Source organism: Hylaeus volcanicus, chromosome 6 (assembly GCF_026283585.1).
Source record: "Hylaeus volcanicus isolate JK05 chromosome 6, UHH_iyHylVolc1.0_haploid, whole genome shotgun sequence".
Classification (NCBI taxonomy): Eukaryota; Metazoa; Arthropoda; class Insecta; order Hymenoptera; family Colletidae; genus Hylaeus; species Hylaeus volcanicus.
The window spans coordinates 3057878-3085812 of NC_071981.1; the positions used below are offsets into that span (position 1 = coordinate 3057878).

At 38.9% G+C, this 27935-nt stretch overlaps 1 protein-coding gene across 1 annotated transcript in view; it reads left to right on the plus strand.

Moving 5' to 3' along the window:
* The window catches only part of LOC128878330 (uncharacterized), a 107203-nt gene that overhangs the window by 26072 nt on the left and 53196 nt on the right, over positions 1 to 27935 (plus strand). Inside the window, exon 2 of the mRNA XM_054126448.1 lies at positions 4830 to 6884. Within this exon, the coding sequence (XP_053982423.1) occupies positions 6752 to 6884 (133 nt within the window). The 5' untranslated portion in view covers positions 4830 to 6751. The remainder of the gene's footprint in view (positions 1 to 4829; positions 6885 to 27935) is intronic.

Consider the following 27935-nt stretch of genomic DNA (forward strand, 5'->3'; position numbering starts at 1 on the left):
GGTGTCGCGACATGGAACGGTGAGGTATCCTTCGCGTTTTAAATGTGACGGGACCTTTATTACGCGATGGTCACTTATTGGAATTTTCAATCATCCGAAGAGACTGTTGCTGTTTAGTCTTATTATGCGAATGAAGTCTTTGTAGAATGAGAGTCGGTGACATGGAGGATGCATTATGGATTTTCATTTGTTTTATGAAGGGGACTTTGTTTTTATGAGCCGTTTATTTTGAAAGTGACTTGTTAGTCCGTTTATACTTAAATTGAGATATTTAAAGGTTTGTGTTTCGATGCAATTAAAAATATATGTGTAGGATTGACGGACTGCATTAACTATGGTAGCATCTTGAGAAGTTAGCGGGAATAGAATCTAGAAGAAGAGGACGGAGCGACATGCAAAATGGAGAACACCGGGTATATGGAGTAAATATGATGCGAATTACGTCGTGTTGGGTCTCATTTTAATCAGAAGAATGTCAGGAATACGATGGTAACAGTTTTACAACAAAAACGTATATGTATATTTATTTAAACTGCGAATGAATTACTCGAAATATGAGTCGAATAATTAGATTCAGAACAAGAGCCGCAATAAATTAGCCGAGAAGCTGCAGATCGTCAACCTCTTTTACCGAGTGTCCCCTTACTGGGGTCCCCTGACGGGAATTTAATATGAACAACTGGTAATAACATCAAAGTGATAGGATAATAAGTATATTCGAGAATGAAAATTACATCGTACCGGGAATGCTACAATTATTCACGTTTAAACCGTTTATAACGGACATTTTCAAAGCATTCGTGGCATTAGGAATAGAGATTTTGTGAAATCATTCTGTGAAATCCAATTCTTTTTCAAAGTTACACAGTCATCAAGAAAATTTCAACTACTGGGATTAAAAGTGCTTATAATATTACTGTTTGGAACTTTTTATCGGATTAGAAAATCTATTTTCTAAATTCATTTTATGGACGCACATATTACTCTGAGAATGCTATAGTAAGCCTGGTAAAAAAGTAATTTTAAGTTCCATAAGTTCACGATGAGCTTCAAAACAGCCTTCTGCTCTAAAAGTTGACAAAATATCGACTTTCTTTCTTAGTAAGTTTCAACCGTGAATAGCATTCACCTAAATTATTGGATTAAATTTCGAAAAAGCGATTTATACGAGAAAATATTAAGCGCTTGCTCGAAGGTTCCATATTAATTTGATTCAGGTTATTCCCGCAATTTGACATCGTTATTCCCTATTAGCGAAACGAGTGATGCAATTAGACTAATTACCGAGTTTCAGTGGCGAAGTTTATTGCAGTAAATAGAAATGCTGTCAGCGATGGAACTGTTCGCATGTCACCATCTCTAACTTCGAGACAGTTTTTCTGGAAGCTGCTCTTTCAGCATTGACGAGCTTAGAGTCGCCAATAGTAATGAACCAATCACGATGTTTGACGTCAGAAAATAAACAGAAATAATAAAAGTTCATTTAAAGGTTAATTTAAATTCCACACTATGAGACTTAATTTTAGTTTCACCAAATACTATTTGAGAAAATTTAATTTTTACATAAAGATTCACAGCTCCACTACAAAAAGGAAGAACGAAATTCTCGGGCTGTGTAGAGGAAGTTCGCGAAGCTTGTCTTTTAAATATAGAAACTTTTACTTTACTTTACTTTACTTTTCAATTATAATGTAATTAAAAAAAAAAAAAAAGCGGTGACATTCTCTTGGTGAAAATGAAAAACGTAGAGTGACATTTGTAGTCGTGCGAGCGCGCATCATTGTATGCGAAAATGTTATAAAACCGACGAGGAAATAATTTTTGCTTTTCATTATTGCCCAGCACGCGCTAACTGCTATTAAACAAAGGTTTACAAAGGATTTCGTGGGAATCTTTTACTGAACCGTTTACAGCTTCGAGGGAAATAGACTCTCATGTTTGTAAACTTCAATTATTATGAGATATCCCGCGCAACGCGCAGCGGTAGATCGTTTCGAATAATAGCAAACGTACAGGGAACAATGAAAAATCATTGTATTAGGTTGTTGCGTGTGAAATGTCCGATCTTGTAGAGAAGATATAAGCATCTGTATTTTTGTTACGAATTTACTTTATTCATCGAAACAAGCATCAACAGATTCGGTGCATTTAAACAATTCGTCCTTTAACACGTTGACTGCCAAGGGAATACAATTTAAGAAAATTGTACAAAATAACGAAATAAAATTTCAGACAAATTTTTGAAGCCATGCATAGGTCTTCCTGAAGTATAATTCTCTACCAAAATAATCTCTATAAAGAGGTTCTGATTGAATTAAACAAATAAAAAATATATATATTTTTGTGTCATCCTTACTAAAGATTCCTGAACATTTAATAAATATGAGCGATGCCACACTCGTATTCTCGCAGAGTAGAGCGATAAATAACTCTGAAACCTGTACTTGAGGAAGCCGGAATATTTGTGGGTTCTACTGCGGGTTGCCAGCCACTTTCGTTGATTTATATTTCATCGAGGGATCTCGCGCACCGGCGAAGCTTGCGAAACGCCGCGTTAAACTGTTTGCACTGTCGCTTTTATAATTCCACGATCCAGATTTCCGTGAGCCGCGAGCAACAGACTCGTGTTAATCCGTGAACGTCGAAAATTTACGCTTTATTATTCCCCCCCCCCCCCCCCACCCCACCCCGGTGTCCCGTACGCGCGTCGACACTTTCGGGGGCTCGCGCTTTATCGCGGCGCATTTTCCGTGCGAACGGAGCCGCATTCTATGACAATGGACCGAGCACGTCGATAATTGCGGGAAATCGGGGCTGAAAATTCCAGCAGATACCGTCATTCGCCCGGTGATAAAGGTCAAACAATTCCAAACAGAGGAGACACGCTTTCATGGGTCCTAAATTCAGGAACAAGCAATCTAATCGGATTCGTTGTTCATTGTCAGTTTATACGAAAACAGGTCGTTTGATGAACTAATTCGCGTCACTTTTTAGCGTCTTGGAATAAGCATTTCACTATTCGAAGTTATTTGAATCGTTAGAGTTATTCTTTTTAGGTTGAATCACGTTTTTGTATAATTTAAAGATGTACAAGTTATTGTCATAATCAAGATTCAAGAATTTTTTTTCAAGATTTGAATGTATATTTTAAAAGAAAATGCACATGTACAAGTATTGAAAATAATCAAGTAGAGCGAATCTCAGAAACATTTTCTTTTTTTGTGAAATTATTTTGTTAGAAGACGTCGACATATGTTAAAATATTTGAATATATTGTAACAACGAAATTTATGTAATGAGTTCAATACTAGTACCGTGAAATTACGCTTTGTTCTTTGCTGTTTCCTTTGTGCGGTAGCTGTTCGCACCTCTTCTAACTTCGATCGTTGGTAACAAGGACAGTTCGTGAAATACTGCCCCTTAAATTTTTACGAAACTTTGCAGGTATAAAGAACGTCTAAAATAAGCAATAGGTTCTTTTTAAGTTGCGGTAACTTAAGTTTAAGGGTCGAAACTGCCCTCTAAAAGTTTCAGCCTTCCGATCCTATCTTCACGGCTATTGAATACAAAAGGACGTCGTTTAATCAGATTCTGTATAGTTTCCGAAACAAAATTATTTAGGGGAGATTGGTATCAATTCAGCACGAGTCAATTGTAACGAAGACGATGTCTCCGCCAATTGAATAAATTTGTAATTAACCTCACAAGTAGAAAATGTAATTCGACACAATTCTGACAAATCAAGTTATTACTTTATCGTGGGAAATATTTTCTGGGCTCTCCAGTAGATAGATATAGGAAAAAGTTTAAACACAGTTTTTTGTATGTAAAAAGGTTGTAACAAATATTTATCGAAAAATCCACGCTTTAGAGGTTATCCTTTTTTCGATATTTATTTGTGCGCGATGTTCTCGTAGTTTTGAAAATATTCTGGAAGAAAGAATAATCTGGATTCTTGTCAAAGGGCGACCTGGAAGAAGATGCCATTAATTACTTTTAAAATCACTGACAATTTCTCTGAAATATTTAACGAGTTCCTTTCGAACAATTTTGATGAAACTTGGTATAAAGAGGGTTTTTGGGGCGCTGATTCCAAATCAGAATTCATAATTTAGAAATAGAAAATGGTGGATCTAATATGGCGCCACAAAATGCAAAAAGTGACTGGATTTGGATGAAACTTGGTATAAAGGAGTTGTAGGGAGCACAGATTCCAAATTTGAATTGGAACTTTAGAGATTCAAAATGGCGGATGTAATATGGTGTATAAAAATGTGAATAGTGACTGGATTTGGTTGAAATTTGTCTGATCCCATATTTCTACTGTAATCAAATTTACTTTTACTACATTCAGCGACTGGGTTAAAAATTAGGTACACCTACCCCAGATCTAAACCGGTACGAATCCCTTACACATCGTTCCCTATCCAAACACGCTACGTTTCGTATAAAAATCGGGCCAGGAACACTTTGCGGATATACCTCTTAAGGAACCATTCTTCCCATTCCCCGAACACAATGCCACGTACGAGGTTGCCGAGCAATCATCGGGGTTCTATTTGAATAGGGCGCGCAGACAGGAAAGATTCCGCGACGACGAGAGAAGGAGAGATCGTCGTTGAAATTAAGGTCCCGTTTCACTTCAGTTGTTTCGCTCCTCCTCGTTTACGAGCTTTCCAGATCTCCCAGCCGGATTTGAACGAAAAGGAGCTTACCTTTTAAAACTTTACCGGGAGTCACCTAGTCCCACCACTCCCACCTCCGCCCTGTTATACGAGACGCCCGTCCGCCAGCCACCAAACTGTATATCCACTTTGCTCGAATTTCAGGAGTACCAGAACGGGCCCTTAAGGAAGACGAGTCATCCGTAATCTCTGAAGCGGCGTCGGACCAGCCCTTGCACGGATACCAACCGCGAGACGGGCTCAAATTCCTCAAAGGAGACAGGGTTCACCACGACACGATCCTCCACGGAAGACGTCAGCCTCCGCCGTGTGTCTGCCCGGGGCCACGCGCGCGCGCGTCCTTGTATGTCTGCTCGAGCGGACGTTCCAGGAGACGAGGCTGAAAGGGTGGCCCGCGGTTCCCACCGATCCCCAGGGACACGGCCGTCGAGCCCCGTGGTCCAAGCCCGCCACGGCGTTCCACAAACTTGCGCAATATCCACGTAACCGGGTACCCGCGAAATTCTTTGGCAAATCTTCCGCGGCGTTCTCCCAGCCGCGAAACCAACGACTGAAAACCGCCGCGGGGCGGATCAGAGCGGCGGAAACGAGCGACGACGGAAAGCTAGCACCGCGAACGAGTCGCGAAGCGACGGCACGTTGGAAACGGTCGAGAGACGTCTGGGAGCGAAACGAGGGAAAACGGAGAAGTCTGGCGAGACAAGGGTTCGCTCCGAGCGGGATATTAGCCGTGTCACCTAACGATCGTCGAGTTTCGCGTCGTTGCGTCGCGGCCGTAATATCCTCGGAAAGTGAGCGCGGGACCCGTGAATTTCCGCAGTTCCCCGTGACACGTCCGCGTCGCCAATTAAAAAGAACGAAAGACGGTCGAGAGGAGACAGGGCCGCTAACCCGGCGCGTAATCGCGGCCCACGGCGAACGCGGCCGAGCGTAAAGGAACGCCGGGAATCGAGAGACGCGCTGTTCACGGTGAAAATTAAACGAGGAAACTCTTTATATGCTCGCCGCACGGAACCATCGAAACTTCCGCGAGATCGCGCTAATACTCGAGGGAAAATCTTTTCCCGGTGGTTGAACGCAGTGTCTCTGCTCGCTGTTACGGGGCGGGGGAGAAAGAAAAAAAGAAAAAGAAAATCAGAGAGAGAGAGAGAGAGGTAGCCTTTGGCTGTGGAACAGCGGGGACGCGAGGAACGCTGAAAGCCACTCGAGAAAGAGGAGGGCTCCTGGAACGTTCCCCGTATTCTATGGCCCGGAGCGTCCTGTATTTCTGATAACGTACTCGGTTGCGCCGCAGTACCCTCGTGAATGAGGCTCGCTCGCTCGCCGAACGAGGAGTCGGCAAGAAAGTCCTTTCGCCCAGAGGCGCACCATTAGCTTTACACCCATAGAATATCGTCCGACGGTGTTCCGCAGACTGCGACGATATCTCCAGACAGAGGAACGCGTTTCGACACGTGTATCTTCCATGGAGGCTTGTTCTCCGCGCATCCGGTAGGAAAGGGAACGGGAGTGCCTCGAACAATACCAACTACCCGTCGACAAGCAACTTGCCAGGACCGTGGAGCGTTCGGCGACCTACAGCTCTCGGGATCTCGATAAGACGGAGCACCTCTGACACGTATCCTCCCGAGTTCTCCCAACCACGAGATCGGCCTCTGACCGTGGCGACCGGGGGAGAGGTCGGGTCGATGCAACTTTATATATTCGTCGTTAACGATAGTTGCCAAACGACTCGCCTCGAACTCCATAAACTCGAGCAATATCTACGGCCGGAATCGATCCCGAGTCGCTGGTAACCGTCTTCCCGGCAAACTTTTACGCGCTGCTGGACCAATCGATCTCCTCCCTTGCAACAACCGTTGCACAAGAGGAGACGAACGCCGTACGCGAGGAATGCCGTCGGTTGGGTTGAGAGAGTGAGCTTTCTGGACGCGGAGGCCTCTCGATCCGGTTGATTCGAGCTTCTCGAAGGGTCGCGGCGGTTTCGTGAAGGGGTGGTGAATGAGGCCAGGCGAGGGGGAGGCAATCAGCGGCAAGGTGGGCGAGAATAGGCGAGGAGGAAAAATATGGTACACGAGGGCACGGGTCTATGGCACGACGCGGGATCCAACGTATCGAGGTGGCTGATGATCATAATACACGGATACCGGGCCACCAGCCTTCTGCTATCCATCCTACTTAACCTGCTGGTGAGAACTGGTGAGTATGTACACACGGTTCTCGATTTCCTACGCGCGCCTGTTACAACCACCGGCGCGGAACCAATTCCCAGTGTTTGCGTTTCGCTCCCGCGTGCTGCTACGTTTCGCTTTACACCGCGGCGAACCCATTTCGTCGTACATGCATCGTGATCGTCGCATCGTTGGACGTAACGCGTGTACCGAACGGTCCTTTGTCGATTAACAAATCTTCGGGAGAACTAAATGGTTGGTATTTGTCGTACGGGATCACGCAGCGCGATTACTTTGACCCGTTCGAGAATTTCGAGAGGAACGTTGTCTCGGAATGTAACACGATATTGAAATAATTAGTAATTCAGATGGGAAATTAACGGATCTCGGGGAAAGACGGAAAATTCAGGCGCATTAATATTTTTATGTATTTTGTCGTTAATTGATAAGGCAAGTAACAAGCTGCGCAATTGGCCTATGGTTTACGCCGCAGAAACTTTTGATACGTACATCGAGCTGATCTGAATTAAGTGTTAGATACGATACAAAAAAATTATTTCTTCTTTCTCTACAAAATGTTAGTAGAACTGCTCAGAGATATGCTGCTCGAGAACTGTTCTCGAATAAAAATGTCAATTCTTTCTGATGTTATAAACGGTTAACTGAGCGTCCTTTGTTCAAAGTTATTTTTTTTCTTTTTACATATCAATAGCGTGGCACACTTTCTGGTTACAAATTTTGCAAGATACTTCCAAGTGCTCAAATTAAATGATAATAGTAATATTCAACAGAATTTATTACGCAGATCAGGAAGGCTATTTGAATTTTTCAATTCATACTGAAGAAGACAGAACATATTTCATGAAAATTATTTTTATATGTTACGAATAAGGACATATATTGTTATTAAATGTTCTTTCACTTATATTCAGATGGAAAATATTACGAAATGAGTGTTTAAACATCTGCAAGAATGCATCACGTTACTGATTTTTATTTAAGCATTTCTCGACCTTAACGTGTCTTGCAAAATATTGAACTGGATTTTAGCAAGGAACCAGAATAATTTATAAAATTTATTGCAGAGTATGTAGAACAGGGAATATTTTTTTCCAGACGACGAAACGTTACGATTTCAGACGTAATAATCAACTTTCTATTCCAAGTTACCATATTTCTGTAACTTACGTTTCCAACGCGTCTATTCAAACGAAAAGTTTGTCGAGGAATTACGTTTCCGTTGCATTTAATCCTTAGAATACCACGAAACCTTTTCGTGCGTAATATACACAGTGAACACCGACGAAAGGGGTCATGGACTCGGAGCCTTTTTGGAAAATATTATTATCAACACATTCGCGCCTGCTGACGTTGAATTCACGTCGCTTCAAATTCTATTCCCGGTTATGAAAAACTTATGAAAACCTTTCCACTTTGTACGTTGCGTACTCGCAACATTGATATTTGAAAACATATTTTGTAATTTTTATCTCCGCCATAGCGATACAAATTTGCGATATCCAGCTTCAGGATGATATTACACTAACACGCAAAACTTAGCGGACAAATTTTTTAACGGTTCAAAAACATGCAAGTTTTCAACCGATTGGAATTAAACTCCGTGAGAAGTAGTTTCGTAGTGTCCTCTGGGCGTGTGTAAAGTTCCACGAGCGAGGGTTGATGCAACGGGGTTAATTCACCCCCCTAAAGGGGAGGGTGTAGAAAAACGCCTCTTGGAAACAGGCCAGGGATGACGGAAGGGGTTGAAAAATTCAAAAAAACCTTTGGGGCGACTCTCCTTGATGCCCTCTAGAAAATGCACCCCTTGAAATCCCTCTCGGACAAACCCACCCCCCACAACCTCCCACCCCCTCTAAAATCCACAATTTTTAGACGACAGTCTCAATTTTGGACTCGATGCATTCTCTGGACTCTCCCTATTCCAGAAAATGCCATCGCCCATACCGTGCTCCCCATAGCCGCCCTTTGGGGGGGGGGGGGACAGCTTGCAAATTTTCAACCCCCTTCGTAAAAAAACACTTCCACGCATCGGAGGGCGATGAAATTCACTATGTTTGTTCTCGATACGTTAAGGATGAATGCCGAAAAGGTCCCTGGACTATTGGACATGCGATCCATGCAACGAAACAACGTTCCAACTCTTACACTTGGGGGTTGACCACCCCTACCTCTGCCCCCCCCTCCTCCGTTCAGCTCCGGGGGCAGTTGTCGAAACGGGACCTTTTCGGCATTCATCCTTAACGTATCGAGAACAAACATAGTGAATTTCATCGCCCTCCGATGCGTGGAAGTGTTTTTTTACGAAGGGGGTTGAAAATTTGCAAGCTGTCCCCCCCCCCCCAAAGGGCGGCTATGGGGAGCACGGTATGGGCGATGGCATTTTCTGGAATAGGGAGAGTCCAGAGAATGCATCGAGTCCAAAATTGAGACTGTCGTCTAAAAATTGTGGATTTTAGAGGGGGTGGGAGGTTGTGGGGGGTGGGTTTGTCCGAGAGGGATTTCAAGGGGTGCATTTTCTAGAGGGCATCAAGGAGAGTCGCCCCAAAGGTTTTCTTGAATTTTTCAACTCCTTCCGTCATCCCTGGCCTGTTTCAAAGAGGCGTTTTTCTACACCCTCCCATTTAGGGGGGTGAATTAACCACTTCGCATCAACCCTCGCCCATTGTAACTTTACACACGCCCAGAGGACACTACGAAACTACTTCTCACGGAGTTTAATTCCAATCGGTTAAACACTTCCATGTTTTTGAGTCGTTTAAAAGTTTGTCCGCTAAGTTTTGCGCGTTGGTGTATATTTGTTGAATGTATGAATATTTAATATTTTCCTTGGATGACAGATTAATCGAAGCTTCGGAGCAAAAATATTCGCGAAAGCAAGAAATATGTTAATAGTACAGACGTACTAAATTTGCTCTCCGAAAGCACAGGGAGAACCTGAAAAGTACGTCCAAACTTTGAGGGAAAGTTTCTTCCATCAGGAGGATGAAAACATTTACTATATCCAAATACATAGGTCCTAAAACTTGCAGAGCTATTTCGGAAACACTCCAATTATAAACGAACGGAAACAATTCGCGTGAGCATTCGTTATCAATCCTTTGCAAATGAAAATTGTTTTCTGCTTTTCGATAGTTTTGCACGAAGGAATTTTTGGACTTGTTCAATTTATTCACGAATAAATAACTTTCGTTCATTTTCTGTGTATTTATGATTAAAGTTAAATCGATTTAAAAGTAATATTTCCGGTATAAATTATCGTAGTTTGGAACGTTTCATAGCAATGTTCCATTTAAAACAATGGCACATGTGAAACAAGCAAAGTAAAACTCAAATGCGCTAATATTTCTATTTTCTACCATACTGTTTTGCCGTAAGCATACACGAAGGATATTTCTAGATATGTAAAATTAGCTGTCGTCGCGTTAAACAGCGATCGCAACAAACCCGAGTTACTCACGGGCCCTTAACGAGAAGTATCTCCTCTTCGAGAGTCCCTTTGACGATTCATAATGCGCTCGTTGAAGTATGGTGCACGAAATTATCGAGTATCGCGTTCAATTTCGAAGCTGCGGAACGATAATTCGATAGAGCAATAATGGCCGAGCGACGAGAGTCCTCCTGCTAATCGACACCGTGCCAGCTATTCTGTCGTTCCCTGCAAATATTATAATCGCCTCCGTCGGCCCTCGCGAAGATATATTTCGCTCGTAACTTATATAGGCGTACCGAACGCTTAATCGCGTAATTTACGTTCGAATATTTCTTTCGATTTGCATGGCAAACGAGCGGCTCGCTCGATCACACTTAGTCACCGTGAAAACGCGGATGTACAAATTGCACGGAACAAAGTTAACGCGCGAAAGGCGAGTAAGCGATAAGAAAAGTTACGATTAATGCTTGACCGAGCGTGGCAGAGAGAAAAGGAAAAGAAAGCGGTTGCGCGAAAAGCGTTAAAGGAGCGAAAAGGGAACTCTGTTAATGAAATACCGACACTGGAAAGAAGGCGCGAGCCCCGACTAAAGATCGAAAAGGGTGGAAACTACTTAAAACAAGTAACAGAGATGAAACTCAACGGACCGTGTTAGCACGTTAAATGGCTACATTAAGAACTTTATAGTTAATTCAGACCGTTTCGGTCCTGCTATTGCTTCCGGTAAATTTCATCGTAACCAACGTCCTCGCGCGATGTTTATGAATGATCGATAAAGAGCGTGCAGTACGCCAGCGCGCGAAGATGTACGCGTGAAATTCTACTGAGCCTGCACGTATTATTTATTATCACCCGAACGCGAACACCGACGATTAATGTAGCTTTCGATTGGTAATCCACTATTCATGCGCGTTTTAAAACGTTCTGAATTAATTGTACCGTATTATTTTTGTGATTATTGGACGTCCATTAAGAAATGAATATTTATAATATTAATGCATGTTAATGTACGTTTTCAAATTTGTACGGAAATTTTCTGCAATCTGAAATGTATACTCTGTGTTGTTTCAACAAGTATGGATGGTTTTCAAATATTAATTATACATTTAACGATATATTTCGTATACTATTATTTCAGAAGCTAGTATTTAGCAAGATCCATAATCGAACATTTATATTTTATGATGTCACAACAATTGAGTACATATATTCTTAAAATATTAATTATACATCTAACGATATATTTCATACTTCTTATTTTAATCAGGATTTTTACTTATGCTCCTCGTTCGTCTCTATCGCCCTAACTCACTGATCATACTTCATTCCTTTTCTACATTTCTAAATTACGAATCGTTTTAATAAACCTGAAAAAGGGATAGGAAATAAAACGTACCCAATTTACTCCTGGATCAGACTGATCCAATCGAAGGAAACGTTAATTTTTTATGGAATAAAGAAATAATGAAACTGCCCTCGTACAACGCTACGAATTTTTATAGAATTCCGTATGAATAAAATCAACTCGACAATGAAACATGAAAATGAAAACTTATAGTTATAATTATTTTCAAATCAAAGGTTATGAAAATATTTCGTGTAGAATTTAATGACGATCGGGAAAGGTCACCAACGAACAATGACATCCTCATCGAGTTATGCTATTTGTAAGCCGTACAGATTACTCGCTGCTCCGAACCGCAACGATTCGGCGTTCCAATTGAAAAGCTATTGGTTATGCGCGTTTTCGAAGTTTCGATAAGTATCCTTCGACGTTACCCTGATGATAGGCCACCGATCAAGAAATCAATATTCATCTCGCGTTGAATGGCGAATGCTTTGAATGGAACGTCTTCCGAATCATGAAACTTTTACGACGTCAGGTAATCGCAATGAAAACCAAGTGATAATGGAGAACCGAGTTAATACAATTTTTTATTGGCCCATTCAACAACGACTTACTGATTTTCTCGACCGAAACTCGTGTTAACTCTTTCGTGAGTTGAGACAAGGAAATTACATTCGCGTAAGAATATGTTGAGCGCTGAGCTTGTTAGAATAATATACAAATAATAATACAAAAAATCAATTGATAGGAAAGATTGCAGGATTATCCGTTAGCACTCGTCTGCTTACAGTTCTATAATTATGGCCCCATATAATCACAACTTGAATCGCTGGCTCCCGAGCAACATCGTACGATAACTGACCTACTCTTTGTACACAGACGAATAAACCAGCTAATTACCTACCTCAGTTTTCCGCATCAACTGAGTTTTCTTGCGCCGGCCAGAAATTGAAGGAATTGCGTTCACTTTTATGTGAAACCTCATCGAAAGGTTCACGGCAAACTGAATCCCTCAGATCGCATTTTTATGAATGCAAACTCATCTTGTAATAACGTTGGCTTCTTTATGGCTCGTTTCCTGCATTTAAATGCTCCATATCGCCATCTCCATATTCATCAGCATTTCGACCTTCCTGATTAATTGAATTTTTGTTTAATTTTCTCCCGATACAAACGATTGAATTCGTTGTATTCATAAAATTAATCGATACATGGATTCGTTAAAGCTTCAGCCGTTCTAATTGATTAAATTGTCATTCAGTAATTTGTACCTTCCATGTTTTTTGATTGAAGTCATTAGTATTAATCAAATGATAGGTTCGATGTCACAAACAAACCTTTATTATTAACATATAAAAATGTGTAGAGTTCATTCATGTACATATTTATAACGAAACATTTATTTAAAATCGTCACACCTATTATTTAATTTAGACAAACATTTTCAATAAACATAAAAGGTACAACTATTCGTGAATCTAACTATATGTAATTAATTTGCACATTCATTCTCATTTTCTATCCTCCTAATTAAACATTCGTTCTACTCCAAAACCCAGTAGCGAGTTTAATTATTCCTAATAATTCTCCTGATTTTAAGGCTGACCTAGCTGAATAGTGCGCCAGGTAAATTGAAGTGGCTCTCATCTGCGAGGACAAGTTTCCACGTTAGTCAGTTGTTCATCGCGATGGTCGCGCGAGAAGCTGCGCTGGGCTTTCTAACCGATGCGCAATTTTCCTCGTCCGACACGTCTCGCAGGCCTTCATTCGAGAGAGATTTCAATGGCGCAGTTTACATACCGCAAACATTAAATTTGATGTTGCGCCACGGATCGCGAGCGATGATTCTACTCGCGACTTGTGCACCGCTGCTTTTACGGCAAATTAATGTCGCAAGTGCTAGTTGAAGGAGAGTAATTTTCATGGCGCCATTTAACTTGACGCACATCTACTCTAACGAATTCTCTAACGAATACGACTATACATACAGTAGTGTGAATATTATAGTAATTCAATCATTAACGCGCTGTACGTCTGATTGTAATTACTGGACTCCGGAGTTTTGTACGTTTACAGGAAATATCAATGTGTTAGAAACTACCAAGTGCACACAGCATGAATAAATATAACAAAATATACTGAAAGTAGAGATTATGTAATAATATTTTCAAAGTAAAATAAATTCTATTAAATTCTACTAAATCAAATCCTATCAAATTCTATTGTCATAAATGTTAGTAAATTTTGTTAATTCTACAAATTTAACGCAAAAGAATGTGTGTCCTGTATGCACATTTACCGAACTCTTATATTATATTTGTAACAAGTAGAACTAATTCTTGTAAAATACGTGTTATTGTTTCATTAATCAACTACTAGATTAATTATTTTTAGGAATGTTTGTTTTGATGTGCAGTTAAGGAGAAGTTGGTATATACAATTGTTCGTTTGTTCTGTTGGTGGTATTTGAGTGTTTCATGTCTTTCTCGAGTTTGAGCCATGATTTATTCATCGGAGGAGAAAGCGAAATGTGGTTAGTGGTTTCTCCAAGAAGGGAGGAACGTGTCGCTCTTCCAAATAAGATTTCACCGTGAATTTGGTTCTGATAGCTCGTACAAATAATTAATTGAGGCGCCATCTTGGTTAATCTAGCAATTCTGTGTAAATACTACAAAAATAATCATAAAATAATTAGAGCGAACAAACTTAATTGTTTATCGCGTTTGTATTCTCCTTCCTTAAAATAATGAAAGAGTATATTAATGTCTGACTGAATTGATCGCACTTCGTGCACGATTGTAATTTGTAAGCAGCTGCGGAAGACTTTTACTAAACAGGAAAGAATTTCTTTTGTAGAAAAGAATTTCTCTTGGCTTGTTTATTGCACGCTCCTGTACAATTTATTGCAACTGCTCGGCACAAATTGTTTCTTGAAATGGCAACGAGCTTATTCAATAAACACGACAAAGGGAAGTCATCGAACTCAGCCCCCTTTTCCGATATCTTAATTAGTTATTGCTAAATTTATCGCACTTGGGCAAAGTGAATCTTTTGTCGAAATACGAGTTGATTGGATAATTACGTAGAGGACACATGAATGTGTCAAACGTCGCACGTTTCTCTCATCACTTTAATTAATTTCTGGAAAGTTAATTGCACTGGGATGAAATAATTTTTCTCTTTTCGAGTACGAGTCGATTGAATAATCATTTAAAGCAACGGGGAATTCGTCCAACGTAGCACGAGTATATTCGATATTTTAATTTATTACTGTAAACTTTACGGTACTTGGTCCGTGCAAATATTTTGTAAAATAACAACCAGATGTTACCACATGTTTCAGATTAGTGCCCATATTATTCGTTTAATTCTTCATTATTTTTGTTTAAGTTTTGAAAATACTTAGAACTTATAACATTTCTCGAATCGCTTTACTGTTTTCATCTTTTCTGGATTAGCCAAAAACAGCTGAATGTTATGATAGGACTTGAATTCTCCATCTAAAAAATAATATCCTAACTCGTGTCTTTCTTTATCTGGTTCATCCCTCAAAAAGGAACCGATTCCTCTTTGTCGCGTGTGCGTAAGCCGGTTATCTCGAAAATATGCCTCTAAAACCAATCGTGGAAATATCGCAAAATACAGGAGAAATAGGCACTTCAGTTCAGCTCCGCCGAGCTGCCAGCTGAAAACTTCAAACGCGTTTCTCTTGAAACTGTGTTTCTTCGCCGCGTTGGCGAAATATCTCGCGAACTGGCACTTCTATCGATTCGAAATTTCCCATGCCCATTCAGCAAACGTCCCTTTATTATTGGAAAGTTGTTAGCTTCGGGGAAAAAAAAGTAAAATTTATGGATGAAAATTGAAATTTCACTTCGTGACGTTCACAATTCAAACAAGTACGTGTACAATACAAGTATTTCTTTTGTATTTCGAGTTTTATTAACAGTACAATTTCTTGATAATTCTCCTTTTCAATTTTAAATTGTAATAAATGTAACTTTTACGATGAAAATTTAATCAAATTTGCGAGCGAAAGTAGAAATTTTGCTTCCAAATGTTTCGATATTTTTGTATCCATGATAATTGAGACATTATCAGTTTAGTTCACCCTGTATAATTAATTAATCACACACAGTACACCCTCCATATATCAAAAAAATGTCACATGTTTTATAAACATCGCAGAAATGTACCAGTGGGAACCATTCAACATAGCTTTCAATGCTAAAATCACGAGACTAACGTTAATAATATTACACTCGCGAAACGTAGTACCGTTTCGTAGGTGTAAATGTAAAATTTCCACGTACACGTGCACGCGTAAATCATGTTTGCAGTTTAATGCAGGTCCCGATACGGAAGTGTAAATATTTTCACAGCGGATTCTGGCGCATGGACACTTCGTAACACACTGCGCCGTATGAGTGCAATATAACATTTAAGCACGGTAATAAAGCACGAGGAGCTTCGTGGTTGGGTACATCATGAAATCTCGCGGCACATAACTTTCGTGCTTTCGCGCCTTCGCCAGGTGTTACCTCTGCTTATCTTATACATTGATTTGTTTCCTAGACAGGCTCAACGCTCTGGTTGGATGCATCGCGGTGCCAACGCCTTTAATTTCTTGATCCGCTCCCGCAACACGCACACGTGGCAAGGATTAATTGATGGAAGCGAATACTAGAAGGAATTAGAAAGGAATAGGAATTATTTGTTGAGGTGCTGGCACTATGCTTTCCAAAAATTCCTCTTATTCCGTGTCATTCTGTACAGCAAATTGTTGAACAAAATTTTAATGCTATCGATATCACACATACGAAGTTGTCACCATATCAAATTTTACAATTGCGTAATAAAGCAATCTCGAGATATAAAAATATATAAAGGCTGACAAAGGTACGTCCCAAAAATGTTGGAGGTCCTTGAAAGGGTCCGGAGGGTGATTTGAAACAATTTTTGCCTTAGCGAAAATGTTGTCCGAGGCTTCGTTAAGGAGATAGTAACAGAAAACCTCGTGCCTATGCTACTATGCTACTGTGTCTGTCTAGCGCGTCTAGTGCCTATGCTACTGCGGCTGCCGAGCGCGTAGCCTATGCTACCGCAGCATACTTGTCTTTTTTAAAACAGAATTGCATAAAAGAGAGCTCGATGACGCCACTGTGCATTTTTACAAGCTGGCGAGGTTCGTACAAAAGTATATTACGATTACATAAAAGGTTGTCGAGTAAAATTATCAGTAAATTTAATTAAACTTTGCGTATTTTTCTTTGACTTTCCAACCCGAAATGTTTTGATATTGAGTTAATGTCTATGAACAAGAAATATACTGGAACGGTTATAAAGTGAGAATATATTTAAATGTTTGTTGTCTTAACGTGTATTTTATACATCTCTTTTAATATAAATACACTGGTGATGAATAACGTAGAATACGTAATTGTTTGTAAAGAGATTTGTGCAATGAGGACGTATTAAACGTAACATACGACTGAGAAAGACAAGCGTATTTGTAATAGTTTGCATATTGTGTATGGAAAGTGTGGCGCGGAAGTTTCCAACATTTGCATTTCCAGCTTTACTTTGTAGAGAGGGAAATAAAGATGAATTTTTCATAACGCAGAATTAATTGTATAATGAACTGGAAGAGTGGAAGTGCGTTATAGAAACATTAATTTCATTTTCAAGAGATATTTTCAAGGCTAGGAGAGAAACATTGAAAGTACACTTGCCTTTCTGAATTTTCTCTGCAAATAATTAATTCGAATTATTTCTGACTGTAGCTTTTTATTTTTAATTTTCCAATTACACTTTTCCAGAATGTTACGAACACTCGTGTATACATACGATTACAATTTGCATAGTAAAATACAATTTGACGTTCCGAAGTACTCTAATTAACTTCGTCCTCTGCGCACTTCTTCTTCTTCTTCTTCTTTATGGTTAAGTCTATAAACCCAGAGTAAGCGTCTGGGCGAATCTTTTATTCATTATTTCTCAAATGGCGAATTCAAATTAGAATTTGGACAATGATGTTGAAGTTCTCGAGCGTCACCAGAAACCAACGACATTTACGTTTGTATCGCTCGAAGGGAAATTCAAAGACAGGTCGGAGCATACATCCCCTGTACCGTTCCATTTTGACCCGCAGAAGTATTTGCGAGTCAAGCGGATGCAAAACAGTTGCGTGTTGAAAATTCTTCCTCTTTTCGATACAGGTCACGGAGCTGAAGTTCTATTTTTCATCACACCGGAAAACTGAGGCTTCGAGCTAAAGTCGAAGTTTATCGAGTGTCGAGGCGACACCTTTTAGATTATCCGCTTTCGGGTACCGCGTGGATTTAAGCACTATTTTACCGGCTGAGGCCATTTCGGGAACCGAGGCTCAGGAAGATGGAACCCATCCGCGACTCGAATGGCTCAATTCGTTAGAGTAGTCGTTTGAGCAAACAAAAGACACGGTCCAGCGATCGAATCGAATCTTTTCTTTTCGAAAGATCCCGAAGAATTTAACGACCACGTTTTTCGTCGCTTCTGCGAATCTTTCGAAAATAGTTAAATCGAGTTTGATCCTTTGGGGTCGTGTTCGCCTTTCGTTTAACCCTTTGCGCTCGACGTTCCCCCCAGGGCGAAGCGGCAGCTCCAGACGATTTTGAGAATATTCAACGAACTCCTTACAGCAGATTGTTGCGCAAACGTATTAGGCATGCTTCAATATTTTATATATCTTTGCATCCTAGAACAGGGAACTTCTATAAGTGTTGTAACATGGGTATAAATAACATGCAAGTATTAAATCATTTTTATAGCGTCTCTGTCCCTGGAAGAAGGACTAACAATTAGTAACAATTTTCCACCCAGTAACGATATTTTATAGATGTGCATACAGAAGGTCCATACTTGAAGTGTATTTGTAAAGTGCATTTTTTCTATTAATTAAACCTAAAAGGACATCAAATACATTTGATATAAAACAATTCTTCCCTATTTACACGCAATACATGATTTCTAATCATTCAAAACACTTTTCATGCATGCAAATAGAAAAAGAAAAACGTCATACCGACCGACATTTTCCTAAGAACTCTCAAGCCACTTTATTATTCAAAAATTCTCCCTCAGCGCACAGCAGAATATCGAAAATCATACGACTCTTTATTTTTTTCTTGCGATTTCTTTTCCAGCATCGCAAATGTTTACAACCACAATGAAAACCCAATTTCTTCGCAGGGGTAGTTTTCACCGATAACAAGGTTTCATTGCCCCACCCCGTAACGTATCCCAGCTTATTAGCTCGAAGTGTATTTCGAGGGAATTTCGAAACTTGCCGGACTTCCAAGTGTGCCGAATTTTTCTTGCAAGCGCGGATATCCATTTACCTCGAGGCATAAATTTTATCGCCCACGGGTCACGAAATTTATCGAACGCGCCGCTTCCGTGCGGTTTCATACGCATCCACCTGGTCCTGTGTAAACTATCTTTCAGGCAGAAATTCCTCGAGCAAATAAAACGAGCGTATGCTCGCGCCAAGCGGACTGGCGAATGCTCATACAGAATATGAAACTGCACACAAATCGCCCCTCTACCCCGCCTCACCTCCCCCCGGCTAAATATATTTAGCGGATAGACTGATGAACTCCAGCGACAGAGCACCGCGGGTTTATCCCTCTTCATCGTTACGCCATTTCTTTTTGCTATCGCGTCGTGTTGGGGCTAAAAGCAGACTTTCGTCGTGGCTTTCGTTTTTCTTTTCTTTTCCATAACGAACTCGCCGTGTTATTACTGTATTACTATATATGCGGCTGATATCGGATGCAACCAAAGGAAAACGTTGCTATCGGTGAAATTTAACATTAATTCTCCATTTATGTTTCAAGGTACGGAGCTGAAGATAGTAAAAGAATTTGTTGTGAAATTGTTTGTGCTTGTTTGGATTTGTTTGCCACACGGGAATGGTTTATCAAACCAGCATGAAGTTTGATATGGCGCTGGTGTAAGACATGGATACCATTCAAATTTTTTTTTAAAGTTTGTCTGTGAATATGTGTGTATGTGTATACTGCTCTCTGTTTATTAAAATATGGTTATTAAAATATTTGGTATTATTGCACCGCATAGTGATAGTTCGAACCTCTAAGAATAATATACAAGGCGCCTGCTAGTCGCCACTCGAGTTCGATGCGACCAAGATTTGAGTTCACGGTTCGGTTCAGGACTGGAATGCCACGCAACTTTTCCGAAGCAATGCATTTTATATTTTCCAGCTCGTTTATGTTTCCCACGGGACGTCACCGTCTCGTTACTTGCGCCACGATTTACCGGACACCCTGTATTTAGTACATCGGTATAACTCAATTTAATGCATCCCGCGTGAGACGATACCGGGCGCAGTAACTTGTTCAATTTAGCGACATAGGGAGATGTATCATTCATGCAAATTTCAAACGCACGCTTGAACCGCGCCAGCGTACTTCCGCGGCGGACGATTTACATAGAAAACAACGCTGACAAAATACCAAACACGAATTCAATAAACAGGGCGACGCGTACGCAAACAGTTTCCTGTTCTCGTTACGGTTCGGAACGTTCTTACGTGTTGAACGGTGTTTATCGCTGCCGTTCGACGAAAAAGTTTCTAACGAGTTTGAGGAAGTTTCTAGTGGTACGGAAGTAGTTTAATTTAGTAGTGACGTGGTCGTAATTAGAAATATACATAGATAGTTAGATAGTCTTTTATCAATTGTGTAGCAGTGACTGGTTTTAAAAATGGTATACTTGCAATTGGTGATTCGATAGATTGTAGAAGCAGAGAAATTGTGTTAAAAATGTTAAATTTAATCTTGTTTCGCATTATATAACTATGATGTTGTTATCATAATTGCAACATTCAACAAATTAAGGGCGGTTTCGTGGTTCCCTTATTCAATTTTGTTTTATATTTTGTTCTCCGTAAATGTAAATATAATATATTATATAAATTATATAAATTAGATACGTTTCATACTATTAATTTTATTTTATATTCTATCCTGTATAAATACAAATACAAATCATTGTATAAATTATATAAATCAGATATATTCCATACCATTAATTATATTTTATATTCTATCCTGTATAAATATAAATACTATTAATTGTATAAATTATATAAATCACATACATTCCATACCATTAATTATATTTTATATTCTATCCTGTATAAATATAAATACTATTAATTGTATAAATTATATAAATCAGATATATTCCATATCATTAATTTTATTTTATATTCTATCCTGTATAAATATAAATACTATTCATTGTATAAATTATATAAATCACATACATTCCATACCATTAATTTTATTTTATATTCTATCTTATGTAAATTTCAATACCACTCATTGTATAAATTATACAAGTAGAATATATATCATACCATTAATTTTATTTTATATTCTATCTTATGTAAATTTCAATACCAGTCATTGTATAAATTATACAAGTAGAATATATATCATACCGTTTTCATCTTAAGAGAGCCCTCCATTGGAATAACACCCCCAGTAGTACCTCTACACCATCAACCTGCATTCACCTTACCTCTCGTACGCCATGACACATCTTGCTACCATGACAGAAAAGAAAATAACGTTAGACAAATTCCCCTCGTTTTCGATAAATATAGGTACGTCCTACTTTCCTCGCGCACCGCAGGAAAAGGCGTTCCTTTCGGAAGAATGAATGCGAGCTCGCTGGGAAGTGGTAGGGTTAAATGTCTCGGAAACGGTGCCAAAATGCTCCGGAACGCGTCGAAGAAGAATTTATGTCGACGCATGACTCGTATCAGCTCGCTCATAAATTCCTGTACATTTTACACCTCGTACCCATCCTCGAGAAGAAAAAAAATTTAGCCACGTTCCTGGAGAGTATCGCGAAGTGAGGAACAAGGTGACTTATGGGCCGATCCGATATCCAGCACCGAGAATATTTTCACCACATTCGGCGTTTGACATCGCTAATATAAAGCACGACTAGTTTACGACGATGCATTTCACTCGAACGTTCCGATGGGACCTCTTTGCAACCATTCCCTCTCTTAGATCACAAAGTCGTCCCGCGGCATGGGAAATAAATTCGCCCGGGCCCCCGCGGCGGTAGTTGCGGCACCGTCAGCGAAGTTATGGTAAAACAAACGGGCTCGGCCTTCCCGGTGTTTTATTTCCACTTTAGCGGGCATTGAGGTGAACTTCGTAGTTAAATTGCCCCGAAAGACGCTTAGCGCGTGAGAGTTTAGGAATATTGCAGTTGCTTAAGCCCACAAGTATCTCATTTTCCAAGTTTTCAGTAATAATGGCACCTCATAGTCGTTATTTATCGAGACTAGGATATCCCCGTCAGTAGTTAATATTCGCTCCCTTTTTCGCCGAGGGAACGAAGATCGATTTCGATTCCTATAGTGGGTTTTATAGGAGCTACGAAATTTTTAACTCTTTATATTTTTCGTGTATTTTCGTGTAAACCGTTTCATTTCTTGGTATTTATCGCAATAGAAAAGTAAATCATAAAAATGTCTAGCATAGAGTTGTGATTTATACAAATATGCCTGTTTTATACTTTAATACAAAATAAAAATATTTTGTTGAGTTTATTGTAGCATTGAAGAATCCTAAAAAAAAATGGTGGGAAACTTTGTGACATAATTTTAAATAATGGATATTTTCTGTCACTTTTGAAGAAAATTTTTTGTTTAATCTTTATAATTACTAGGCAACGTATTTGTATTCGTTTTCGAGTCGAACGTGGAATAATAATAGATGCAGGTGTCATTTTCATACCCCTCATAACTTTCAAGAACGCATAATTCACATCTTATGCACTGGATCATATTTTCTTTACGTGTCGCATAACCCGCATTCTAAGCTACATACGTAGCAGCGAACATGTTATGCATGAGTTCATAAATCCTACTGGTACGATTTTAGAAACCTTGTGGTGGTACTATTTCGGAATAGCGACGACTTTTAAACAAAATATTGGTTTCATTCTTACAATAACTATCATTGTCATATTAAATAAATAAAGAATATCATAGAACTTCCTTTTATTGTAAATTTTCGTATAAAGAGTATAGTGGCAACTTCTGAATAAAATATTTAATCCTTATAATAATTGCAATTCTTATTAAAAAAAAAAAATTGAAGAGTATTCTAAGACCAACTTCCTTTTATTGTAAATTTTCGTATGAAGAGTATAGTGGCAACTTCTGAATAAAATATTTAATCCTTATAATAATTGCAATTCTTATTAAAAAAAAAAAAATTGAAGAGTATTCTAGGACCAACTTCCTTTTATTGTAAATTCTCGTATGAAGAGTATAGTGGCAACTTCTGAATATAATATTTAATCCTTATAATAATTGCAATTCTTATTAAAAAAAAAAATTGAAGAGTATTCTAGAACCAACTTCCTTTTATTGTAAATTTTCGTATGAAGAGTATAGTGGCAACTTCTGAATAAAATATTTATTTAGTCCTGATAATAATTGTAATTCTTATTTTTTTAAAAAATACGAGTAGAGTATTCTAGAACCAACTTATTTTTAATGTAAATTTAAACGCGTAGAATGACACTATATTATGCTGTATAAAAAAAGAACGAAATGACGAAATAAATAAAGGAAATTAATTCGATCACACGCGAGCCAGAAAGTCCCGTTCAATAATGAAGAAGAGAGGCTACGAGAGGACGGAACGAAATTCCTCGGTGAACGTTGGAGAATTCTTTACTTTGCCACGAATTACTTTCATAGCGTTCCATATACGTTTCACGGCGGCGGTATCCCGTTTAAGTTCTTATTATTTTAATAGAATTTCTTGGCACGCTCTCGTTCGAAAATAATGAAACTTTCCGAATAACCATCCGAAGTTTCGTTATTTGTTTTTACCGGTCCCGCGCACCGAGGCTTTCGTATGTATAGAGCCTAACAACATCGGCGGGGGAGGTATCCGAGCCCAAAGTTACGCGCGACTGGGACGAAACAAAGTATTTCAGACGCTAAATTTGACGGTTTCGCTGAATAATGGTTCTCGGCGAAAGCGAAAAAAAAAAGAAGGAAACTCTAAGTTGCTGTATTCGTTAAACATTTTATTACGACTTTTTGCGGTGCCGCGCCAACTTCTACTTTCAGCGAACTTTCGCGGAAATCCGAGTTCTCTCACGGGAAGACACATTTTAACGTCGATCCGGCACGGAAGATGGAGAGTTTTTAACATTCAGCTTAGGATTTAATGCCCGTACATGGAACAATCGCGTGGCACCCGAAGCACGACGTTCAAAGAACACGGAACTAAAGGGGAACTTTCTTTACAATTTTTCGTTGCAACATTTACGAGCAAATGCATGTGCTTTCCAGTCGAGAAAATGTATAGAATATATATTTAAGGAAAAAAAAAATATATATATATAATTCAGATATATTTTATAATAAATTTATATCTTCATACTATGTTTGTAATTATTTAAATGAATCTGTTTCGTTTGTTTCGTTCGTCTTTGCTTTCCGCATTTTGTACAAGGATGCTATGTGAATACTATACACGAATACTATCATTATTATGTATATATATATATATATATATATATATATATATATATATATATGTACATGCTTATGAATATATCATATTTACAATAATATATAACAACATTAAATTTTCATACAGCGTGTCCCAAAAATGTTGCAGGCCCTTGAAGGTGGGGAGGAGGTTCGGGGAGTGATTTGAAACAACTTTTTCCTTAGCAAAAATGTTCTCCGAAGCTTCATTAAGGAGATATTAACAAAAAAGTTAGTTTATGCTACCGCGGCTGTCTGACGCGTACCTATTCTACTGCGTCTGTCTAGCGCGTACCTATTCTACTGCGGCTGTCTCGTACACACGCTTCCGGCATTTTACAAACGTTACAGTGAATCTGTTATTTTAAAATCTCCATATATAATGAGCATAACAAGTCCTCAAAAAGTAACAGGTAACGAGAAAGGTACGCGTGAGTGAAAGTGCCCAGGGCGACCCTTTTACGTACGCGGAAACTGCAGGCAAGCCAGTGTTAAATTCGCGTACGTCCGGCCGCACGGAATGTAAATGACACGCGTAATTATGCCTCGGGTGTCTAGCGAAAATTGCAATTGTTAATTCATTTTTACGGCTCCCGGTTACAAAAGTGTTCATGGAAGATTCACGAGCGTGTCACGTTCGGGTGGATGAAATTAGGTTGATACACGTGAAGGGCGAGCTAATCTAATTAATAATACACGCGAAAGTTTTCACGAGCTTTCCCTTTTAAACTTTCCTGTTAACGTACTGTGCGCCAACAATTTATTCACGCTCGAATAACTTCGACTGAATATTAAATACATTAGTTTCATTAATTTGTTGCAGGTTTAAGTGCTTTTACTTTGGAAATGACAATAATTAATTTTCTTTTCTTGGAATTGTTCTATTATCGTACTCTTATATTTTGGTACGGTTAATCATTAATATTTTCGAGTTACTATTTTTACTTATAAAAAAGCAGTAGTCAAATGAACAGTTTTTCAAGAGTAGTTCACAGAATCATAAAATAATAGAATTATAACATGTAAAAGAAGCGCTTAAAGATTACATTGAATAAATATTATTTTTATTCTTCTTTCAAAAGTAGCTTGTAGAATCTCATTTTTAATAGCACAAAAATGATTACAGGACACTGCCGATTCTCATTTCAAACGAAAGTTCGTAGAACTAAAATTAATCGCCAACCATTATTTTATTATCGAGAAAGAAAATCCTACAGACCCTTTCAAAAACTCTTTCACTTCTCCGTCGAAACTGTACACGAAAATCGTGATCGTTCCGCTAGCGTAAACGCGATCTCGCGACGGGAGATTTTTTTCCACGGCAGTAGAACTTGCTGAAACTTCTTCACGAGCAACACGGAGTTCCGGCTCCCACGGCGAACTTTAGATTATCATTAGACGGATTCGAAGATCATATTTCTCCCTCTAAGAAGAGAAACAAATCCTGCGCTTCGACTTTCCCAGGCTCATCTCGGAAGACGCTTCCCAAGTAAAAATGATCAACGCATCCATCTTGTCAGTCGCGGAAATTGCACGTTATCGACCGCAGTTTGAAAATTTCCCCGACTCCGGACCGTGTTCACGTCGTCGTTTATCAACATTTGTTTCGATTCATACTTTGATCACTCGCTTCGAGCGTTGGTTAATAGGTAACGCGTTGAAACTACAAACTGCCGCGGGAAGAGAGATCGATGGAAGCTTGCTACCATGGATGTTTCCCGGGCCGGATTGTTTCACCGTTGCGGATATTAATCAGGATTAAGCGACAAAAATCTCTAAATAACGAAGTAATTCGTCCACTCGATGCAACCCTTCACTTGTGATTTATTGGATTATGCAGCCTGGGGTGAAGACGATTATTGATTTTTGCAATAAAGGACGTACAATTTTTTTGTCGGTGTAAAAAAGTAGACTTTGTTTTATATTCTGGTTGCTTGACGACTTTGAAGTATATTTAAACCAAATTGTATTTGAAAATATTTCAAATTTACTTCAAAGATATAACTAGACTGCGAATATTTATGCAAATTCATATTTCTATGAACATAAAGGAGTGAAATTTAAATGAAATTGCCTCGTATCTGCTGAATTCTATATATTTTTGAATTTCTGAAAGCCTCCATCTCCGTGTTCTCAGATTACGTCACAGGCCGATTGAATGGGAGTGAGAAAATAAATTTTGTTTACCTCGTGTGTGAACCTATTAAGTGGTATAGCTATTTGGAACTTCGTATGAAGTTTTTAAACATTTGCAATTATTTTCTCAAGTTGCACTGTGATTTGGCAAAATTTCTATGTATTTTCACAGCAGAAATGCTCCTGTTTTGATTTAGAACAGTCCCAGACTCTTTTCCCTGTCGTTATTCGGAGGTAAACGTTTACACAGACGAGGCACGAATCCTGGAACATCATAGAATGAATATTCACATCAAAATATCGAGAATATCGACAGATACCCTGGAAACGGTGGTGGAAAATGTATCGAAAAGAGCATAAATTTGCGAGTGCCAGAAAGAGGGTCATTTGGTCGATGTAACTCTTATGTCACAGATAAGAAACGTACCACGTTTTGAAATAGTGAAAATAGTAAGTAATAAAGAAAAGTAAAAATAATAATAATGAATGATGTACATAAATATCCATATCCAATAAGAATACTTATCTCACTGATTAAGTCGAGAAAACCTACGATAAAAACCATAAAAATTACCAATATGTTCTACAAATCGTCACTTTACATTACTTTCTAACACAAGCCTATCTTTAACCATTCAAAAGTTATGAATTTCAACTTTCGTGGAACCAGATTTCTTCTACCTTTCCATTCAGCTATCCGTATATATATATACATGTACATAGGGGAAAATTGACGAAGAAAATCGATGACAACCCCGTGTATCGACGAATGTACAAAATTTATAGCAAATCCATGTAGAAGGAATTCCGTCGATTTTGAATAAGCTTCTTTCGAGAAGATTGGTTCTCGGCTGTCGGACTGTCGAGGGACGCCAGCTCGGAAAAAGTAGTTTTCCGAAAAACGACGTTAAAGTTGGACACCCGGACAGGCGACGGTTCCATTCGTGCTGGTAAGCGGGTATATCGTTACAAACTTCGATACTGAAATTCAGTTATTTGTTTAACACGTTCGCCGCGGTACTGGATGCTAACAGATAGTTGTAATATGCATAATGTACACAATTTTCAAAACAGCCACGGACGTGGAAAGTTTGAATTAATTTAAAATGAACATTACGTTTACAATCTCCTTTGATACGACACTATGGAAGTAAATATAATTACAAGACGGAATAAATATGGAAATAAAGATGGAAACTTGGTACACAGGGGTTTTTGGGGACGCTGATTTCAACTCTGAACTCATAATTTAGAAATAAAAAATGGTAGATCCAATATGGCGGCATAAAATACGATAAGTGACTGGATTTGGATGAAACTTGGTATACAGGGATTTTGGGGGGCAGTGATCACTCGAAAAAAACTAGTATACAACATAGTATAAAACTAGTATACAAAAATGTTCAATGCGCGAGATTCTTCGCTATTAATTTGATTGCAAAAGAAATTTCCAATGAAAGAAATATAAATAAGTAGTTTTACCATGCCTTAATCTTATATAATCTGCCGTATTTTAATATTTCCCTCGATTCCGACAATAAAC